This window comes from Gobius niger (genome assembly GCF_951799975.1).
Source record: "Gobius niger genome assembly, chromosome: 10".
Lineage (NCBI taxonomy): Eukaryota > Metazoa > Chordata > Actinopteri > Gobiiformes > Gobiidae > Gobius > Gobius niger.
In genome coordinates this window covers 33,575,178-33,595,671 of record NC_136861.1, presented here as the reverse complement: position 1 = coordinate 33,595,671, position 20,494 = coordinate 33,575,178, and the positions used below count along the sequence as shown (strand labels likewise).

At 41.5% G+C, this 20,494-nt stretch overlaps 2 protein-coding genes across 3 annotated transcripts in view; both read right to left on the bottom strand.

Annotated features, from left to right (window-relative positions):
- Positions 1–4,029: 4,029 nt before the first annotated feature.
- Positions 4,030–9,057, bottom strand: ddx5 (DEAD (Asp-Glu-Ala-Asp) box helicase 5). 2 transcript variants are annotated; one of them, XM_079564881.1, is made up of 13 exons: positions 8,879–9,054; positions 7,939–8,104; positions 7,725–7,821; positions 7,524–7,657; positions 7,328–7,393; positions 7,102–7,243; positions 6,860–7,020; positions 6,563–6,735; positions 6,372–6,482; positions 6,239–6,300; positions 6,106–6,165; positions 4,856–5,077; positions 4,030–4,696 (listed from the first exon to the last, which is right to left on the bottom strand). In XM_079564881.1, exons 1-13 carry the CDS (start codon positions 8,944–8,946, stop codon positions 4,293–4,295), a joined length of 1,866 nt encoding a protein of 621 aa, XP_079421007.1. In that variant the 5' UTR covers positions 8,947–9,054; the 3' UTR covers positions 4,030–4,292. The 2 variants fall into 2 exon arrangements, with proteins under 2 accessions (XP_079421007.1, XP_079421008.1); XM_079564882.1 differs by having other exon boundaries at positions 4,520–4,696; positions 4,843–5,077; positions 8,879–9,057.
- A 5,463-nt stretch (positions 9,058–14,520) lies between these two features.
- The window catches only part of LOC306969637 (E3 ubiquitin-protein ligase SMURF2), a 67,366-nt gene continuing 61,392 nt past the window's right edge, over positions 14,521–20,494 (bottom strand). The window contains exons 17-19 of the mRNA XM_079565323.1: positions 17,410–17,611; positions 16,824–16,899; positions 14,521–15,097 (exon numbers count right to left, since the gene is read on the bottom strand). Coding sequence (XP_079421449.1) covers positions 14,998–15,097; positions 16,824–16,899; positions 17,410–17,611 — 378 coding nt within the window. The 3' untranslated portion in view covers positions 14,521–14,997. The remainder of the gene's footprint in view (positions 15,098–16,823; positions 16,900–17,409; positions 17,612–20,494) is intronic.

Sequence of the window (20,494 nt, the reverse complement as noted above, 5' to 3'; positions counted from 1 at the left end):
GCTGCGCTAGTTCCTCTGAGCTGAAGCTGTGGGTGCTACTACTTCCTGTTCGTGTTCATTTCCATTAAGATTAGCTCAGACCAGTGAGTTCCTGGTAGAAATATTTCCATATAGAGGAGACGTTTATGTTTATAAGGATCAGATAGTTTGTCTTGAAGCTAAAGGCTAATTTAACCTCTGTAACCCCCGCCTGAACCGAGAGGATCTTTTTTCTCACGTCATCACATTTTTTTTTCCATCATTTTTTTGTTGGGGATTCAACTCATTTTTATCGCTTTTTTTTCCCCGTCAATTTTGTATCAAATTTTTATCTTTTTTTAGTCACATTTTTGTCGCTTTTTTTTGTCAAAATTTTGTCCTTTTCTGTCAATTTTTTTGTAATTTTTTTGGTCAAATTTGTATCACATTTTTGTCCTTTTTTCCGTCAATGTTTTATCGTATTTTTGTCACATTTTTGTCATTTTTTTGTCACATTTTTGCCACTTTTTCATAAATTTTCCGTCACTTTTATGTCAATGTTTTCTCACTTTTTTGTCTCATTTCCGTCATTGTTTTCGTCTCAGTTCTGTTGCTATTTCACAGCTTTTTTCCAGAAGCTTTTGGATTGGGGTAAAGCCAAACTGGAGAAAATGTGCTCGGTTCAGGTGGGGGTTAAGGGGTTAATGCATTACACAATTTGAAATCGTGCCGTTTTATGTATATTTTTTTATTTATATTATTATTCCAGGAAAAGAATATAGACAGGAAGTACTGGCGCTCACACCTTCAGGTCAGAGGAACTAGCATAGCCATACGGTGCAACAAGCCAATTGAGCCTATGCTTTCACCTTAGATTTGATGTATCAACAAATCTTTATTTTAATTCATTGCATGGTTTTCGTGACCTTTGAGCAAACACACCAACGACCAGACTGGTTCCTGGAATGTTGCACTTGGAACTTGTCGAGTCAATGAAAATATCCTCTACTAGTCTCTGTTGATGATGTTGATTTATAGTCAGCAATAATATGGCGCTGATGAAAACGATGACAACATGTATTGGCTGACAAATGAATGAACAGTGCTCATTTGTAAATCCAATGTTAGTATTTTATGGGGATCCCGTCTTTATCTGCAACACGGCCTGTGACTAATGGCGCATGGGTAAGGCTAAATATTTACTGTTCCATTATAATAAAGAATGTTTTAAAACAAGGCCCGCCCTGCTTTTTAGATTACAGATTACACAATCCATACATTTAGATAAGGATCAGCTCACAACTTTTCAAAATGAGCATTAATATTTATATGTATGTTGTGTATAAAATAATAGATAAATACAATACAATTTGACGTTGGCTAACATGAATACTGAAGCTTTTAGATTTGGGTCGAGCCAAACTGGAGAAAATGTGCTTGGTTCAGGCGGGGGTTAAGATTTAAATTAAAGGTGCATTATGCAACTTTTAATGCAAACTTTCTCTTATTTGCGACCCAGCGGGTGTACGGGTGGTGAGATTGGCACCTTTATCATCACGGTACAGGGTTTATACAGGCAGGAGCAAGTCACATTTAATGCTTTTAAATGCTTTTTAATATTATATTTTAATGCCACAAATGAGAGAAAAAAAAAACACCTATTAAATTCCTTAAAGCAGTACTAAGTAACTCTTCCCCCTAGAGGCCATAAGCGCAACTGCAGGTGTAGTAGCAAGTTACGATTTTTTAATTTATTCATCGTCTTGGAGAGTAAATACTACGCTGACAGGAAAGGCGAAGGGAGAGAGGGTTACTGTGCATCCAATTACACAATAGAAATATTTTTTTTCACTCAAACTTGGCTGTAAATACTGTTTAAAGTGACGTTAGCCCGCAGTTAGCTTTGCCCGTTAGCATGTTAGCTTCTTCTTCGTGATTACATTAGTGTGTATTGGTGACTCCGGACCAGTGGCAGTCAAGTTGCAAACATGGTTTTCTGGCCAGAGACACCAGGGGGAGATGAAAGACCCTCCAATCATCCCATAAACACTACGGAAACTACAGAAAGGATTTATTAAGGTAAATAAGTTACTTAGTACTGCTTTAGGGCGGCACGGTAGCGCAGCGGTTAGTGCTCTCACTTCACAGCTAGAAGGTCCGGGTTCGATTCCCACCAGGGACGGGCCTTTCTGTGTGGAGTTTGCATGTTCTCCCCGTGTCTGCGTAGGTTTCCTCCGGGCACTCCGGTTTCCCCTACCACTAAAAAGCATGCACAATAGGCCAGGATGAATGATGTGTGTGAGTGAATGCATGGTGGTGTCAGAGGGTCCGTTGGCGCAGACGTGTGTAGTCGCGAAAGCGCCTCTGACAGTCTCCCCCAGGGGGAGCTGAAGCTACAAAACGTAGCTTTCCACCACTGAGTATGGAGTGAATGTACAATTGTCTCATGTAAAGCGCTTTGTGACTATGTCTGTGAAAGGCACTATATAAATAAAGATCTTCTTCTTCTTAAGATTTGCAAACATCTCATCAAACAGAAGGAGAACTGGACAAAGAGGGAAACTGTTTACCCTCCAAAATGTTGCAAATTTCAGCCAAAACTGCATCTGAACATGTTTCAGACCGTCATTTTGGTATTTCCAATGAACTTTTACAGTAAAAATTGATGAGCAACATCATAATTTTCTAATACATTTTTCGTTATTATTAGAAAATAACGAAAAATCCCTCAGGGCTCCCAATAATATTGTATTCTGATATTATTTTACAGCTAAAGTTACATAAAAGCAACATTGAGCCATGACTGTAGGCTAAATACTGGTTTAAAGTATCATGTAGCAAAGAAATATGATTTGGAGGCCCCCACTTTAGGAACCACTATATTACTTAAAGAGAGGCAAAGTTATTCTAAATGTGAGTTTTCCTCCTCTCTGTTCCTACAGTGAATCAGCCAGAAGTCCATTACATGGCGTATCCATCGTATCAGTGCAAAACAACACATTTCTAGCTAAATGTTTACAGAAAGCGTACCTCGCATTCCTCCACGTCTGTAAATATGCTGTCAGGTATGTAGGCCGTCCAGAGGAGCCGCACCCATTCAGCTGCATCTTTTCATCAGAGGTTCTAATCTGCGATGAATGATCTTAAAACATTCATTATTACAATGTGCACGCTCCCTGACCTGCAACGAAGAGAAGTCAGAAGACCAGTGTATTCTTCCAGTTTGTAGCTGCAGTAGGATAGTAGCAGTTTGATACAGTGGTCTTGCTGTTAAAGGCCCTGTACCTGATTTTGATGTCACTACCTTTAACATTTCCAACATCACATTTTCATAAGGATAAATGTTTCACAACTTTTGGGGAGCAAGCCGTGGTTTCAAATATCTAGCCCTAATGAAAAAGTTTTATTCCAGTGCATGCCTTTAAAGATCACATATTAGCAAAGGAGGAATTCAAGTAAAACATTTATGAAAATGTGTATTATGTAAGGCATGTAGGGACTTTGGTTTGGATTCTCATACTTCGCATTAGAAGTCGACCTAATGAGCAATGACACATCTTTAAGTGGAGTTACCGACCTACAGTACTATGCACCTTCATCAACTTTGCACATATTGACTTTCACCAGCAGGTGGCACATTAGAGCTCTAGGGCCACTTGTCATGGAAAATATAGGTGAAGTTCCGAAAATTCGATTAAAATGTTAAACTAATACTCATTACATGCAGTGACGTGTCAAGCCTTTACAATTCTGATTAAGGTTTAGTCCTTCAAATGGAATGAGGATCATTAGTTTCAGTTCAAATTGAAATTAATGCAGATATACAAATTTTCCAGGTTTGGCCATTTTAACTTAAGCAGTTCAGTGTTTAATGCATTTAGGCTTTGAAATTTGAACGCAAGCTATTTACTCATTTCTTAGCACGTTTCCTCAGTAACTAATCCAAAATATTGGACAAGTCTGAGCACACTGTCTGAACACATTTCCATCTTCAGTCTCTCACTCACTGGAAAAAACAGTCATGAAGCAAAACTTGGGCTTTTATTTTTATTGAAAGATCATGCAGTGCACTTTAGGAGTTCACTTCCAATGATACATATGAAAAACCAATAAATGTATAATGGGCTAGTACAAAACGTAACTAAACATTACGGAGGAATGTAACAAATTAAATAGAATAAAAGGAAAACAAAGTGTGCAACACGATTGCTGCCGCACTGCAGATCTTTAAAAAGACAATAGAGGTTCGTGGTTGTAACCCTGCTGTAAATACAAAAACATTTTACAGGATCAACTAGACAAAAAGCAATAAGTTACTTTAAGTGTTTGTGCGTTTACTGTGGGAACTGAGGAGGCATGGGGTAGGGCACCAGTGGTGGGGGAGGGTGCTGTGGGCCCTGGCCTTGTTGGAAAGGGAAAGGTGGGTGGTTGCTCCCATTCTGACCAGGACCTTTGGGAGGCCCAAACTGCTGTGGTTGGAAGCTGTTCTGTGCGCCAAAGTTTCCTTGCTGGTTGTTGAAGTTTGACTGTCCATTACCATTGTAGCTACCTGAACCGTAGCCGTTTGAGCTGCCTCCCCCATAGCCTCCATTTTGGGTGTTTGAGCCAAAGCTTTTAGGTCCGCTGTCGTATCCCCTACCGTTATCCCTGTCTCTAAAACTACCGAAGTCACGTTTGCCTGAATACCTATCGCGTCGGTCATCTCTGAAGCCTCCACCTCTCCCGCCCCTTGAACGACCTGCAAAAGACGGCGCACATTAGTAAAGCAGGAGAGTCACATTTCCAATGTGACCCCAGTGTGCAGTTAAACCACCATTATAATACCAAAGTGCAGCAGAATAGAAAAGGTGCCGCAGTTACAGCGGCACAGATTCTGTCTCTCACCAATTGGATTTACCTCCTCTGTCCTCGGCCATCTGGAGGAGCTTGGGGTTGATCGCTTGGTTGGCCTCTCGGAGCACAGAGATGAGGTCGCCCGCTTGTTTAAAGTTGTTGGGGGTGAAGAAGGTGTAGGCTGTGCCAGTCTTTTCACTACGTCCTGTTCGGCCAATGCGGTGGATATAGTCCTCAGAGTTGTTGGGGTAATCAAAGTTGATGACAAATTTGACGTCTTCAACATCTGTAAGATTGTGTCGTGGCATGGACCAACAGTAGAAAAGCACATAGAAGTGCCAATGCCACCACAACCAGATCAGAAAGCCCAAGTTAGAACAGAGATTACATGTGGCTGTTGAAGGTTAGTTTCTCCTGAAGGAGACTGTGGGAAGAACCAATGCACACTCCAGTCACTTCATTGCAGGCGTTACAGCTCCCCTAAGCCCAACCAGAAGAGACTTGCTCAGATTCTTACCAGAGTGGAGTATGCATTCTTAAATCCATTCCCATTGAAGGATAGAACATTCATTTTGCCTGGCAAAACAAGTCTACTGCTAGCACTACCACAAGTACCACGTAGACCTAGTCTTCCCTCATCACCTACACTGCCTCTTGCAAAGATGTAGACCTCAACTACTCTGCCCATGACAAGAGCCAATCCCCGTTCTCTAGTCTCACGTTGGCAGGTCTCGACATGACTGGGAAACGCAGGCGAGGGAGGAGTGCGAGCTTGGATTTAGCCATAAGTGTCCATCTAGCATGTCCCACTGTCACCAAAAGCGCCAGTAGCCATGTCTGTACAGAGGTGAAGGCATGATCGATCAAACTGTTCCTCGGACAAAAGTTTCACTGCCACCGAACACACAACCCTCCAGCAGGCTCCAGACACTTGCGCTGCACATGCAAGTCAATGGGTGCGTAGCTGGACTACGAGCCTGGGCGTGTGAGCAGTCCAAACCCTTGCCAGAGCACAAGCGTATCAATAGGACCACTTAGTGTAGCCCTGCACTTTTTCAACAGGCCGGTTTTTGCTGCGTTTGTTAGGGCCTGGTCACCTCTGTATGTGCTTTGACTGTGAGAGCGGCACTCTCCAGTCAGGACACCTCCAAGATTCCTCTCCTTCCCTCTCTGGAGACCTGGGCTTGTCATGCCAAGGCCCTGCCACACAGACTGCTCCTTCAGCCGAGGGGAGAAACTCAGAAAGCAGACAAGTTAAAGAAAGCAATACACTTTCTTTCATTATGTACCAACGTGCTTAGGGCGGATACTGACCTAGACCCCTGGAGGCTACGTCTGTCGCAATGAGGATAGGCGCCTTTCCGTATTTGAACTCTGAAAATTAAAAATCTTGTTAACGCATGTGGGGAAAAATGATACAAGTTTTGAAGAGATGGGAACAGCTTACCATTGAGAACCCAGTCTCTCTCCTGCTGGCTTTTGTCTCCATGAATCCCCATGGCAGGCCACCTGAAAACATTTTTATTAAGTCAGTAAACAGGTAAGACATGATGATTTACAAAAGTCAAATTGATATATACCCATCACGACGCATCCTCCTGGTCAGGTCATCACAGCGCCTCTTGGTTTCCACAAAGATAATAGTCTTGTTTTCCTTCTCGCTCATGATTTCCTCCAGTAGACGAATTACTCTAAGGAAGAAAAGTTGGTCCAGTATGAGTAACCAAAACCCCGATGTGTAAATGTGTAAGGCTTTGTCTGGTAGGCTTACTTGTCCTCCTTCTCGCCGTCACTGCACACATCTACAATCTGCAGGATGTTGTGGTTGGCGCTGAGCTGTAGAGCCCCGACGTTGATCTGGATGGAGTCTTTGAGGAAGTCTTCCGCCAGCTGCCGCACCTCTTTGGGCCAGGTAGCGCTCCACATCAAGGTCTGACGGTCTGGCTGTGGGTAGACCGATAAAGACCCATGTTATATGACAGGACACCAATTTCACATTCACAACATTTAAGACTAAAACCTGCATGCAAAATCCCAGAATATAACTTAAAAAAAAAAATTGACTCACCCTGATCTGATCTACAATCTTTCGAATCTGTGGTTCAAAGCCCATGTCCAGCATTCTGTCAGCTTCATCCAGAACAAGATAAGTGCAACGACGAAGGTTTGTCTTCCCGGCCTCAAGGAAGTCAATCAGTCTGCCTGGAGTGGCAATGCAGATCTCAACACCTACAAACAAAACCGTGTTAGAGTTACAGGTACAGTCTGTGCAGAAAGTGTCAAGACTGTCAAAATCAACCTGGTACACACCTCGTTCAAGGTCCCGGATTTGAGGTCCTTTGGGCGCTCCTCCGTAAACGCAGGTGGACTTGAGGCGAGAAGCTCTGCCGTATTCTGCAGCCACCTGCTGTACCTGCTGGGCCAGCTCACGTGTCGGGGCCAAAACCAAGCACTGCAACAGAGCATGCATTATAAAAGACTGACCAAGTACAATGACAACATCTACTTTGTGGCACTTAATCAAGGCATCACTTACAATTGGTCCATCGCCGCGCTCCAGAAACGGTTGGTGGTTTATGTGCACAATGGCGGGCAAAAGGTACTGCAAGAAGGCATTTAAAAAAAATAATCAACAAATATTCAAAACTTGAGTAAAAAAAAAAATGGACAAAAAAATAAAAAAATAAAATAAAAATAGCATATACATTGTAGAACACATGAGGGCTTCTTACCGAAAGAGTTTTCCCAGAACCAGTCTGAGCAATCCCCACCATGTCCTTTCCACTGAGAGCCAGAGGCCAGCCCTGTGCCTGAATCGGAGTGGGTTCAGTCCAGTTCTGTTTGTTGATTACATCCATCACGTAGGCTGAGGGAGGAAAACAACTTAGATTCCCCACCTTTAGAAGTGACTCAAATAAAAGCTCAAAACTTACATGGAAAACTGGCTTCTGTGAACTTGATAATGGGGTTTGGGCATTCTCTTCCTTTTACTGTGATAGCCTTGGTGTCTCTGTACTGGTTGACCTCTTGCTGTGGGGGAAAGGCACAAAACATGAAATCGCAACCAGTTGCATAAGCCCCGCATGTGCAGCAGGCGCACATGTGCCAGGACATGTTGCATAACTTAATGGCCCATGCTGTACTTACCAGAGACCTGCGGGCTACGTCTGGGTGCTGCTGGTAGAAGTTCTTCTCAAACTTCGGCAGCTCGTCCATGTTCCAGTGCTTCTTCCGCAGCCGTTCTCCGGGGTTACCGAACTTTCCTCCTCCACCGCCCCCGCGGTTTCCTCCAAACCGGGCACCGCCACCATAGCTACGGGGGGGAAAGTACATTTACCCATCTTGATGATATACAGACATTAACGAGCTTAACATGTCGGGGCCCGAGCTCTGACGTGGTCACATAAGATGGCAGGCCGTAGATGGGTCTAACGGAACAAAAGAAACGCATCCGGCATTTTGAATCCACGTCCACACTCGCTGAACCGGCGGCACACCTTTATTACAGTTACAGGGTTTATGACGTGTAGGAAATACCCCGTGCTCAGACGGGCATTTCTATCAAATTACCGGGCCAAGCGGGGCCTCGAAAGTTTAACTATTCGACGATGAAAGGAAAACCTGGCTAATGCTACTTCGCGTTTGTCGCGGCCGAAAAACGGTCTGTCGTGTGGCACTTAAACAAAAACAACCTCACGTGCCCCAAATACGACGTTATTCAACCTAAAGTTAAAATGCAGATCAATAAGCTAAGATTCCAGTATTCGTGGCAGTGTAATTTGATAGAGAGCTTTAATATGTTAGCATCTAAAGCTAGCGATAGCCGGTATGTCGACGGAGGCACGAGGCCGAAGTAGGCCTGAATCCAAAGAGCAGGCTTCAGAAGAGGCCCGAGGCCAAGAATGTACGAACAGCAACAGCCTCCGTTTGGAAACAATTCACATCCGCAATTTCACCTGAAGAACAGCGCAAGAGCGGTTACTGACACGAGAAGTCACAAATATCGACCTGTATAACACGTATAACGCGAAACACGACGGACAGTCTTCCGAGCACTCGCACATCAAAGCCAAAAGAGAAGACTCACCCTCTGTCTCTATCACGGTCTCTGTCTCCTCCTCTGCGGTCGCGATCTCTGTCATTATACCCAGGCATATTGTAAACGACAAAAGTATAAATAAAAGTGATAAATATACAATAAATGTGTTAGACTGCCGACGGACACTCTGACCGGCAGCAAAGGGGAAATGCCGGTACTCAGAAAAGGAGGGTCGGGTTTTATGGCGTCAGGAAGTGCGCTTTACCGTGTATTCATCCGCGGGTTTAGTTCATGCGTACATTTTATTTAATTTTTTTATTATTAAAAAAAAAACATTTAAGCCAACAAGTTCATGCTGACTGTGCTTGTCTTTTACTTCTTGTCTTTCACATTTTGATGTGATCATAATTATGTATTTAATTTCAAGCTGTATTTTTTTGTACTGCAGGATTTTCTTTATATTGCGTTATTTACAATTTGGATAACTAGCACATGTACATGATCTGCCTACATCGTTTTGTTTCTTTCTTTCTTTCTTTCTTTCTTTCTTTCTTTCTTTCTTTCTTTCTTTCTTTCTTTCTTTCTTTTTTAACCACGCCACTATTATTTCATAGTTATAGTTTATTTTTGTTTTATGTTATTACTGTCCTTGAGCGTCAAAGAAGGAAAGAAAAAGACAGATAAATCGCTATAATTTAACGTTAAACACCACATCCACAGGCTGGTGGGGCCCTATTTCTTACAAGTCTGTTTGGGTGTTTGCGGATGAATACCTCGTGGGGCCGAAACCTGTGATCCGGTTCACTTCCGCGGGATTACAGTAAGTGACGTCAACGGCTGTTCAAGTGGTTCGTGGTTTGCTGTTGCAAAACGACTAAACTCTGCCTGTTCAGCGGGGAGGAGAACTGAACATGATATATGTTTACACGTTCACATTGACAATTAGAGAAATATTAGTTTTAACGGTTAGCTAACCGTCTTTTTGCGCGAGTCAGACCATCTGCCAGACAGTTGCCTACATAATCCTGGGGACAGGGTCATATACATAAAACACTGGGGGCCCTTCTCTGCTGTAATCAGTTCACAATCACCACACAAGCCAATATCTTCTAATCAATTGTTTGTAAACAATAGCTGGAGGCGGAAGTTAGATTCCCATCTATTTCCATTGTAGCTGTTGTCATAGCAACGATAAGCAAATGTCTAACTGTTGTTGGAAATATCAGATAAACCTTATTTTATCGTCTCAAATGTCTTGTTCTAGCGCCTTAAGCCACAACAGGACCACATTTTTTAGTTGTAGTTTTACACTTATAATCACTAGTTTTAGTTTAATCTAGTTTATTTCTCTTGATCACTTCCTGCCTCCAGCTGATGTCACTGATGATGTCAGCAGCGTAAGGGTCTAGAAGACTTACAACCAATATAGGCTATAGATAGGATACTATTTAAAGAGACTAGATGCAAGTTGGTCATTTTATGCTCACTACTGCCACCTCAAGTCTTACGTGTAACTGCAGTCTCTGTTTTAAGCTGGTGCATGACACTTCAGACCCGAAGTAACAACTTTTTGAGTGACAGTGCAGGATTTTTAAAGGCAGTTGTGGTGAACAGGTCCGAGTCTGAGCTCATTCAACACATTAGGACATGGCTGGCACATGTGGGGGGAGGAAAAATACTTAGTTTTAAAGCAGTACTAAGTAACGTGTTTACCTAAATAAATCCTTTCCGTAGTCCCTGTGGGGGTGATACAAGTGTTTATGGGATGATTGGAGGGTCTGTCATCTCCCCCTGGTGTCTCTGGACAGAAAACCATGTTTGCAACTTGACTGCCACCGGTCCGGAGCAAGCAATAGAGTTCGGGAATGTGACGTCATATCGCTAAGCATTATGGGATTAGCAGCCATTGTAAACTAATGGAGATTTTAAAAGTTAAAATACTGGAGTTATTGTTCACATTAAAACAGTTCATTTTTGTAACTCCAGATATGTTTTTGATAAGGGAACATCAGGGGGAAAAAGTCAGTAGCAGAACATAGGCACACATCAATAATATATCTTCTAACAGCAAATGAAGCTCCACAACGCAGACGTTTACATTGTTAGACAAAGGCCAGTTTAATTAGAACTAATTACACACAAAAATAAAATACACTTAAAAAATATTAGTGTTAATGTACATTAAATTGCATCAGTCACCGATGAGAGACACGAGTCCAAACTGCAGATCTCCCGGCTTGTTTATAAAATAATAATAAAAAGAACGTTGCAGAACGCGTGTTTGTGTGGATTTCCGATCAGCCCGTGCCTTGTGTGTAATCAGTTTCTCTTTAAAAATCTTTTTCTTTTCTTTTTTTTTTTAAGTTAACCATAAATTACATGTTGATCCACTGTCTATGAACAATATTCTCCTGTACAAAGCACCATCCGAGGACACTTTCCACTTTGCATACACTTCAGAAGCTACGGACCAAAAAGAAACAAAGCAACAGTTTGTCAGGAACAGTCCGCGGTCGTAGAGATTGCTAAACAGGCAGCTTTTTTCTTCCCCCCCCCCCAGAAACATAAAAAAAAACAAAAAACATTTTAGAAAACGTTCCCCCTTTTTTCTGGCTTTAGAAAAGAAATAGAAGAGAGGCTAGCGGGAAAAGTAATGTAGCATTCAGGGGACGTGCACGGACATGTGGACAGTGCGGTACCCGAGCGCTTCAGTTTAGACTTAACCTCTTAACTCCCGCCTGAACCGAGAGGATCTTTTTTCTCACGTCATCAGATTTTTTTTCCATCATTTTTTTGTTGGGTATTCAACTCATTTTTGTAACTTTTTTGTCACATTTTTGTCATTTTTTGGTCAATTTTTTAATCACATTTTTGTCACATTTTTGTCATTTTTTGGTCATATTTTTGTACTTTTTTGTCTCATTTTTGTAATTTTTTTGTCAAATTTTTGTCATTTTTTGTCACATTTTTTGTCAATTTTTTATCAAATTTTGTCACATTTTTGTCATATTTTTTCGTCATTTTTTGTCAATTTCTTGTGACATTTTTGCCACTTTTTCATCCATTTTTCGTCACTTTTTTGTCAATGTTTTCTCACTTTTTTGTCACTTTTGGACTGGGGTAAAGCCAAACTGGAGAAAATGTGCTCCGTTCAGGTGGGAGTTAAGGGGTTAATCGTGGTCCCGTGGAACACTTTGGCGCAGGACGCATCGTCAGTTTGCTACACCGAAAACTCCTTTATTTTGAATAGTAAAATACTAAAGCCTTCAGGTTAGAGTTGCACAATATTACAAAATAGGTAGTATTTTGAAAAATGTATGTGTGTACGACGCGTTATTCATTCACACACACACATGCACACTGTGTAAAAGCTTCAGGCTAAACCGGGACTAACCAGGATGAAACGGCCATCATTTGAAAAAACTTAAAAAACGTGTGCATTTGCAGTACATTGTGCAATACTACTTACAGGGCTTTTGGATAAAACTGCTACTGAAGTTCAAACCAAGCCTTTCAACAGCTCAAGTGTAAAAAAGGTGTGTTTGTAGAAAACTATAACTAATGTTCTTTGTGAAAACCATTTTAGTGACAGTTATACAATCATTTTCACCGCTCTTGACAGTACAGAGACGAGTGAGGTGGTTAGCATCTTGCCCCACTGCAAGGATGTCACAGAACAAGTGGAGCCTTAAAGAGGGGGTATTATGCTTTTTTCAGCCACATAGCACCAGTCTATATCACACTACAATGATGACCAAACCTTCTGTTGGTCTGTAAATGCAGTAAATTAGAATAACTGCCTTGTATAAAATTGCTCTCTCAAAATGGCTGTAGTGAATGTCTTGAAATAGGCCTCTGTCTCTTTAAGAACCTCTGACCCTTTCCGACACGCCCCCTCCACACGCTGTCTGTGGCATCAGTGGGGAGGGGGTTCTGCTGAGGAGCAGTGGTTGGTTACTTGGCTGGTGACGAAAGCTCGGAGGCGTCTCCAGGAGGTGGGGGCGTTCCTAGGAGGACTCAGGCAAACCTATCCCTAAAATGGCCGCCATCAGAGTTTTTACAGATTACTCAAAAATACGTGAATGTGCCAAGGCAACACTTCAGGCATGTTTTTAATGAGGGAATGACATAATAACATGATCTAAGGCTTGAAAAAGTCATTTTTTTGGATAGTACCCCCCCTTTAAAGTGACAGTCTGGAAGTCTGAATGTTTTTACAAATTCTATACAATGTGCAAAATCGATCGCCTGGTCTTGCATTTTGGTGTAAAGGAAGTAATATTATTTTGTGTAAAGTCCCTCCTTCCCGAATCTCAGGAACTAATCAGAGTCTAGTATCCTCCTGCGTTGACCAATGAGACGAGATTTTCCTGTGAACCAGCCTGTCAGGTCCAATCAGGAGAGAGGGGGAGGAGCTTGATCGTTTACTTTTGAAAATTGTGTTCCAGCTCTCCTCATTTTGTAAACAAAGATTTCACTCTATCGCTCCTCACTTTGCAAACTTACAGACTATCACTTTAACCGGAATTGACTCCATGTTACCGTGTCTGGGTCGGGCTCCTTCGAGTGCTCTAGTTGTCTCCATCAACCCAAAACATACACAACAGGTGGAGGTGGGTGCTTGCACAGTGGTCACCCACTGTTTCGACAAATAAAATATACCCACACCTCCACATAGTGACCAAAGTACTTCAGAGATCCTTTTTTTTTTTACAGAACACCAGGCTATTCTTACGCGTGAAATGACCGAAGCGAGAGAACAGGTATTTTAGCACCGCAGTGTTCAAAGGTAGTATTTTCAACAGTGTACGTGTAGATGAAAGTAATACTCATAACGTTCGGCTACAAGGAATGCTATAAAAAATAATAATGATATACCACGTCAAGTTGAATTTAAAGGGTTTGCTTCGTTTTTGCAATTTTCCATTCGTTTTCATATCATTATGGCACCGAAAGTAGTGAGAACCTGGCCACACATTCATGGATATTTCTACCAATCCAAAATGGCCGTCGGATTGTCCCTATTGATACAGACGGCATCTCGTCAAAGAAGGGGGCGTGGCTTCGCCGAGGGGGAAAATAGAATCTTTTGGGAAACACAATTTTCCCTGTTTTTAGCCATTTTCTGGTGGAATATTAACTTATTTATCACATAAATAAAGTCAAGTGTAAATCGGGCCCATATGGATATTTTCTCACAGCAGATTGTCCAGTAGAAGTAAAAAAAAACGGCAGTTGTAGCTAGCGCTAGCTAACCGTTAGCATTAGCCCGATGCTAGCATGTAGCATCAAGCTAGCATTCTCCGTTTTTCATGTATTTATGGGCTGTTGAACCACTTTGCTCCTCCTCATGTCTTTGTATCATTATTTAGTAGAAAACTATATTCATATTTCAGAATTTGTTAGAATTTATTAGAGAACATTTTCATTTTTTTATGGGCGATTCCAGAGATGCCGTCTGTATCCTAAATATAACGAAAATATCTGTAGTTGTGTGACCAGGCCCTTCGATGTGTTTCATTGAAAGAAGCTCGGTATGCTTACATGCACAGAGCGAAAACTACTGAATACGCATTTTCTGGCGGATTTCCAGAAGAAGAAAAACAAATGAAAGCTTTAGTGGCTTCTTCAAATGCGTGAGGATTAGGACAAGAGTGGTCTGACCGGTTCTCTGGAGTTTTTCAAGCCAAGTCGAAGCCCTCCGTGCATGTAAACGTACTGAAACCGCCCCCTTGCCCGATACAATGGACGACAGTACTATAACAATAAATTAGACACATCATATAGACTTTACTTTATGTCCATGTTATAGAAAAATAATCACGATATTTGAAGAAACTAGGTGAGGGGGAATGCAGCACTGGATCCCCGCTGCCTTCTTGTCGCCGTGTTCGCTCAAATCCCTCCTTGCTTCGTAGTGTTTCGTAGCGTGCCCCGTCGACAGACCGTTCCCAGCTCCGGTTCCTCGTTTCTTCCTGTTCGGTGAAATGCGTTTTTTTTTTTTTTTTTTGCTACATGTGGTGTTTATAAAGTCGTTACAAAGGAAGAGCAAAGTGTTTTGTTTTCCCACGAGTTAGTGAGTTGTTCGTAGCAGCTGAAAGGGTCCGTGTGGGGTGGTTCGGGGAGAGCTGGCCGTGCGTCCCTTGGAATTGTGGGCGGAGGCTTTTTCACTCCACGGCGAAGCCACACGTCTCCTCGATGGCCGTCAGCAGCTTGTCGTACAGCTTGTCGTAGTGCTCGTACGGAGGAATGTCGATTCGGTTGAAACTAGAGGAGAAAAGAGAAATTGCATATTATTATTATTATACCGTTCCATTGATATTTCTTGATTTTGAGATGACAAACAAAAACAAAACATATTTGAGCGTTTAGGAAGATGGCTTTGCTAATTTCTCTGGCTAGCTTTGAGTTGCTAGCTGCTGCGCTCACGAGTCGTCTGCCCCCGCACCTCACAGATACGCTCCTCTTTTGTTCATATGCAAAAAATTTGAAGTACCAAAGACCAAAGTAGTTCTTTTTACATTTGTACGACTCAGCGGCCACAGAAAAGCTGTGTGTGTGTTTGTAAAAGGCTTTATGCTAATTCACAAGCGCAGTTGCTAATTCTTTGCCGTCTTTAAAGTTTGTAATTAAATGACCAATACATTGCTTTTTTTCCTTTTGTAGGGAAACATTCTTTTTGCCCCATAAAAGATGTTGTAAATGTAGTCATTTGTGGGGGGAAAATCAGCCTGATGCGTGAAGTTTGCATTCTATTATGATTTGTTGGTGTTGTGTTTAGTCACATTTTAACTAAAAAGGTTCAACATTTGCTATAGTGCCTTTAATTAATGATTGAAGTGTATTCTTACTTTAATTTTAATGCAGCAGGGGTTGAATACATTCGAGTTTGTCCGATACAAATGTTTTTTTCTGTAGTTCTGCCTCGGATGAGCTAGGCTAGGCTAACAGTTAGCATGTTCAAATATTTTAAAAAGATACAGACTTAAAGGGACGCTGTGTAACATTTTGGACTATACTGTTGCCACTGTTCAACACAAAACATGCTCCCAGTGAGCAGCTCCACACAGAAAATGCTATGTCTGCAGTGGGTAATCAAAGACAGGATTTGGATGAGAACATAACCTGTTCAAATCTCAAATTCTGCTGACTTTAGTGGACATCTCCATGGAGACGAGCTGGAGTCGTACCCACTCCTGGTAAAGTTACAGTTATGTCTCAGGAGAGCTGAGCCGCTCACAGCAAAGGCATATGTTTGTTTGTGCATTTATGAGGTATTTTTTAATAAGGAAAACATCTGTCATAAATTAAATGCTTATATTTCAATTTGATGTATTGGGTGAAATTCTACACGGTGTGGCTTTAACTTATTATTATAGTCATGATAACAGACTCAGAGGTTAGTTGTGAAAGAGAACTTGTGTGTTTCTGAAATTTGTTCATTCACGCACAGGTGACTGGATTAGCCCAGGATCAAACTCCAGCCACAGGATTATTTCTCTGTGGAGATATAGATGCTCTGCAGATCTACTTATTTCAGCTAGCGTACGTCCAAACACCCTGTGGACAAGTTTAAATTTAATGCCCACACTCGTAATCTATCTTATAATTTAATATAGTGATGCCTCTTTTGTTGTCTGTAAACTTCGCCCCCTAAATAAAATAATAATAATAATGCGCTTTGGGCCTGATAAAGGTAGCAAAGCGCTATATAAGTTGAGTCCATTTACCATTTACTATAAATATCAACATATTTTTGAATATGTTTGCATTTGACAAAAGACTAGATGCAAGTTGATCATTTTATGCTCACTACTGCCACCTCAGGTCGGTGGCAGTAGTGAGCATGGCTGGAACATGTTGGGGGATGAAAATACTTAGTTTTAACGTTTTTAAACTCTGTATAGTCCCTTTAAAGTCACTTTGTGCTAAACGTAGGTGAATCTGTCCTGAAAAGAGACTGATCATAATAGCTTTAGTTTGGTGCACTCACCAGGTGTGGGCTTTGGGCAGGTTGTTGGTGCTTGCGTCGATCTGGTGGATGGTGAAGAGCCGAGGGCCCGCAGCACCTGGACACAATACATTCATTTAGCATTCACTTCACTCAGAACAAAGCAAAAAGACACTTCAACAGATGTGTCCAGTCACTTTTTTCCAGCTGTGAGATACTTTTAGTCATTTAGCTATTCATGCTTTGAGGAGTGATGTGAAAGTACAGATACTACTGATCAAATATTACTCTGAAACGGCATCGAAAACCAAGTATTGTTAAAACACTGATATAAAAAAAAAAGTATCAGTACCCCGCCCGAGTTCAGATCCTCAAAACTCGACCTAAGTACAGTATCTCAGTAAATCTGAGTGAATAGTAAGAGTCCAGTCTCACACCTCAGTGAAAGCACTGGGCGTGGTGCATTTCCATTCTGAAAAACCTTCAGTTTACACGACAAAAGCTGAGAGGACACATTTGAATCACAGAAGGGAGGCCGTTAGGGTGGTCTCCCATTGTGGATTAGTCCCGCTCAGACGAACAGAGCACATTCACGCAGACTCTCATAGTAAAAAAAAGTGCGGTTTACCCTGTAGAGCCTTGAAGCCTTGCAGCGGCACCCTGGAGGAGCCCGTGACGAACTGCAGCAGCCGGGCCCTGCGCTCCTCGTCGAACGACTCCACCGCCTTCCAGAACCACTTCACGATGTTGCTCTCCGCCGTGCAGTGCTTCAGGCGCGTGTTGGACTTCCAGTCGCTGATGTCGATCTTTCCCAGGCCACACACGATCAGCTGAAACACGGATCACGGGGGCTTCGGTCAACTCCGTGTTTATGATACATGAATGTTACAAAATGGTAAAGCGGTCGGGTGTTTTATAATTGTATTTACAGAGGAATTCGGCTTTTTAAATAAATAAATACAGTGAAGACGGCGGTTTCTAAATAAGTGTCAGACAAAAACCTATCTCTTACAAAAATGTAAACTGAATAGAATTGTTAATTAAAGCAGTATTAAGTAACTCTTCCCCCAAGAGGCCATAAGCGCAACTGCAGGTGTCGTAGCAAATGACGATTTTTTTTTAACGTATTAATTGTCTTGGAGAGTAAATACTACGCTGACAGAACAGGCGAAGGGAGAGAGGAATAATGCACATCCAATTATACAATGGAAATATTTTTTTTCACTCAAACTTGGCTGTAAATACTGTTTAAAGTGACGTTAGCATGTTAGCTTCATGTTATTGCAACTGCAATACTTGTCGGAAAAATGCATAAAGTTGACGTAAAGCAGCTGATCTCCATGGTAACGCAGGACAGTCAGCGCCATAACAGACACCTTTTCCATGGACCTAACGTCAGCACAAACGGATTAATATTGATCTAAGGACATGGTTAAAGGTGCATTATGCAACTTGTTATACATAAAAAGTTGATATTTGTGTGTATTTGACCTAGCGGTTGTATGAGTGGTCAGCATGGCGCCTTTATATTCAATCACAGCAGTCTCTACAACAATCCAGGATCCATTGTTTTATAGGTTTTCGAAAAAGTTGTATAATGCACCTTTAAAATAAATTGCCAAAAGCACCACATTTAGTGGCCAGAAGGCTGTTTATGAGGCGTTGTCCAGATGATAATCATTCGTTACCATTGGAAGTTATTTCAAACTTGGCTGTAAATACTGTTTAAAGTGACGTTAGCCCGCTCGTTAGCATGTTAGCTTCATCTTCGTGATTCCATTGGTGTGTATTGGTGACTCCGGGCCGGTGGCAGTCAAGTTGAGACCCTCCAATCATCCCATTAACACTTGTATTACCCCCACAGGGACTACGGAAAGGATTTATTAAGGTAAACACGTTACTTAGTACTGCTTTAAGTACACGCTCAATAAAGAGGCAAATAATCAAAAATAACCCATCTTATCTGTAATATCAACTGGTGTAATGCTACGTTCATGTGGTCCTCTTATCAAAATCCCCATTTTTACACGTAAAAAGCACATGAACACAAACCAAGTAGGGCCATGATGTCACATGTTGGGAAAACGAGCTCTGTAAAGCTTCCTTTTCTGCAAATGTAATCCTGTTTGTAGGTGATTGTAAACGGGTACTGGGTTGGTAGATTTAGCAATTTTTGTTTTCTTTTGGAATTCTGTATTTTGTATATTGTATGTTGTTGATGTGTATTTTAACTGTGAGTCCCTATCCATAAGCTTTACACTTCTGGGGATTCCCTTTTTACAGAACGGACTCTAATATCCACAAAAATGAACAATATAAAATGTTCACGTTTTGTAAATAAATAAATATAGGAAAGTTAAGTAATAGGAATCTTCCAGAAACGTATTGAAACAAAACAAGCATTCTGTATTATTAGAAATAGAATGTTCTCTTCTCTTTTTTGTTTGTTTGTTGTGGGCTCAGTAATGTCTTAACTTGGCCACTTTGAGAAGTACAACAAGGAGTTGAAAGTACATTTCTGGGTATAAGTTACTGTCACACCAGATACTCTCCCTGACGAACAATAATAAAAAAGTCGTCACACACAAAAAAGGTCGCTTTAATATTTGGTTGTGGCGCCTTTAGCTCTGGCGTTGTTTTCAATTTTCTCAAGTTGCAACGTTGACTTCATTTTTCACCAAGATCTCGTATTGACGATGGGCGAGTGTGACGACTGCGCAAAGCCTTCTCCAGCACATCCCAAAGATTCTCAGTGAGGTTCAGATCTGGACTCTGCTCCCTGATCCACCGGTTCACAATGTGAGCCCCATGAATCCTGCCATTGCCATCTTGGAATATGCCCGAACCATCAGGGAAGAAGAAATGAACTTTGTCTTTCAGGTTGTTCAGGTCGTCTACTGAGCTCATAGTGTTGCTGAACCGAGACCAACTGCAGCCTCCCCAGATCAGAACAGTTGGTTAAACTCAGGTGGACGCTTTCATTTGGTCAGGCCGTGTATTTTGTGAGGGTCTTACAAAGGTCTTACACCTGACTTCAGGATTCCTGCATCTAAGGCCGTGGGAACCCAGGGTGCTGAGGGCGCTGCAGGACCCCCTGGTGGATAGTTTGTGAACTGCAGGCAATATCAACCTCTTAACTCCCACCTGAACCGAGCACATTTTCTCCAGCTTTACCCCAGTCCAAAAGCTTCTGGATAAAAGGTGTGAAAATAGCAACAAAACTGAGACAAAAACAATGATGGAAATGTACAAAAAAGTGGGAAAAATTTGACGAAAAATTGAGAAAAAATGGATGAAAAAGTGATACGAATTTGACAAAAAAATTCTAATAATTTGACGAAAAAGTGACAAAAAATGTACAAAAAATGTACCAAAAAATAACAAAAATTGTCAAAAAATTGACAAAAAAATGAGAAAAATTTTACGAAAAAAATGAGAAAAAATGGACGAAAAAGTGATAAGAACTTGACAAAAAATGCGAATAATTTGACGAAAAAGTGACTAAAAAGTCACAAATATTTGACAAAAATGAGACGACTGCCCAACAAAAAAGTGATGAAAAAAAATCTGATGTGAGGAAAAAGATCAATTTAGTTTTGTAGGTCTTTCAAATGAGGTGTTACACTGGCTTACACTGACAGGATTTGGGTAAAGCTGAACTGGAGGAATTGCTCTCGGTTCAGGCGGGAGTTAAGAGGTTAATAAATAGGATT

Bases quoted from the DNA above. Each gene is read 5' to 3' on its own strand.
- ddx5 (XM_079564881.1), bottom strand. From the start codon at position 8,946: ATGCCTGGGTATAATGACAGAGATCGCGACCGCAGAGGAGGAGACAGA. The intron at 7,021-7,101 runs GTGTGTACCAGG...TTTTGTTTGTAG, and splicing joins AATCCGGGACCTTGAACGAG to GTGTTGAGATCTGCATTGCC. The intron at 6,736-6,859 runs GTGAGTCAATTT...GTCTACCCACAG, and splicing joins AGATTGTAGATCAGATCAGG to CCAGACCGTCAGACCTTGAT.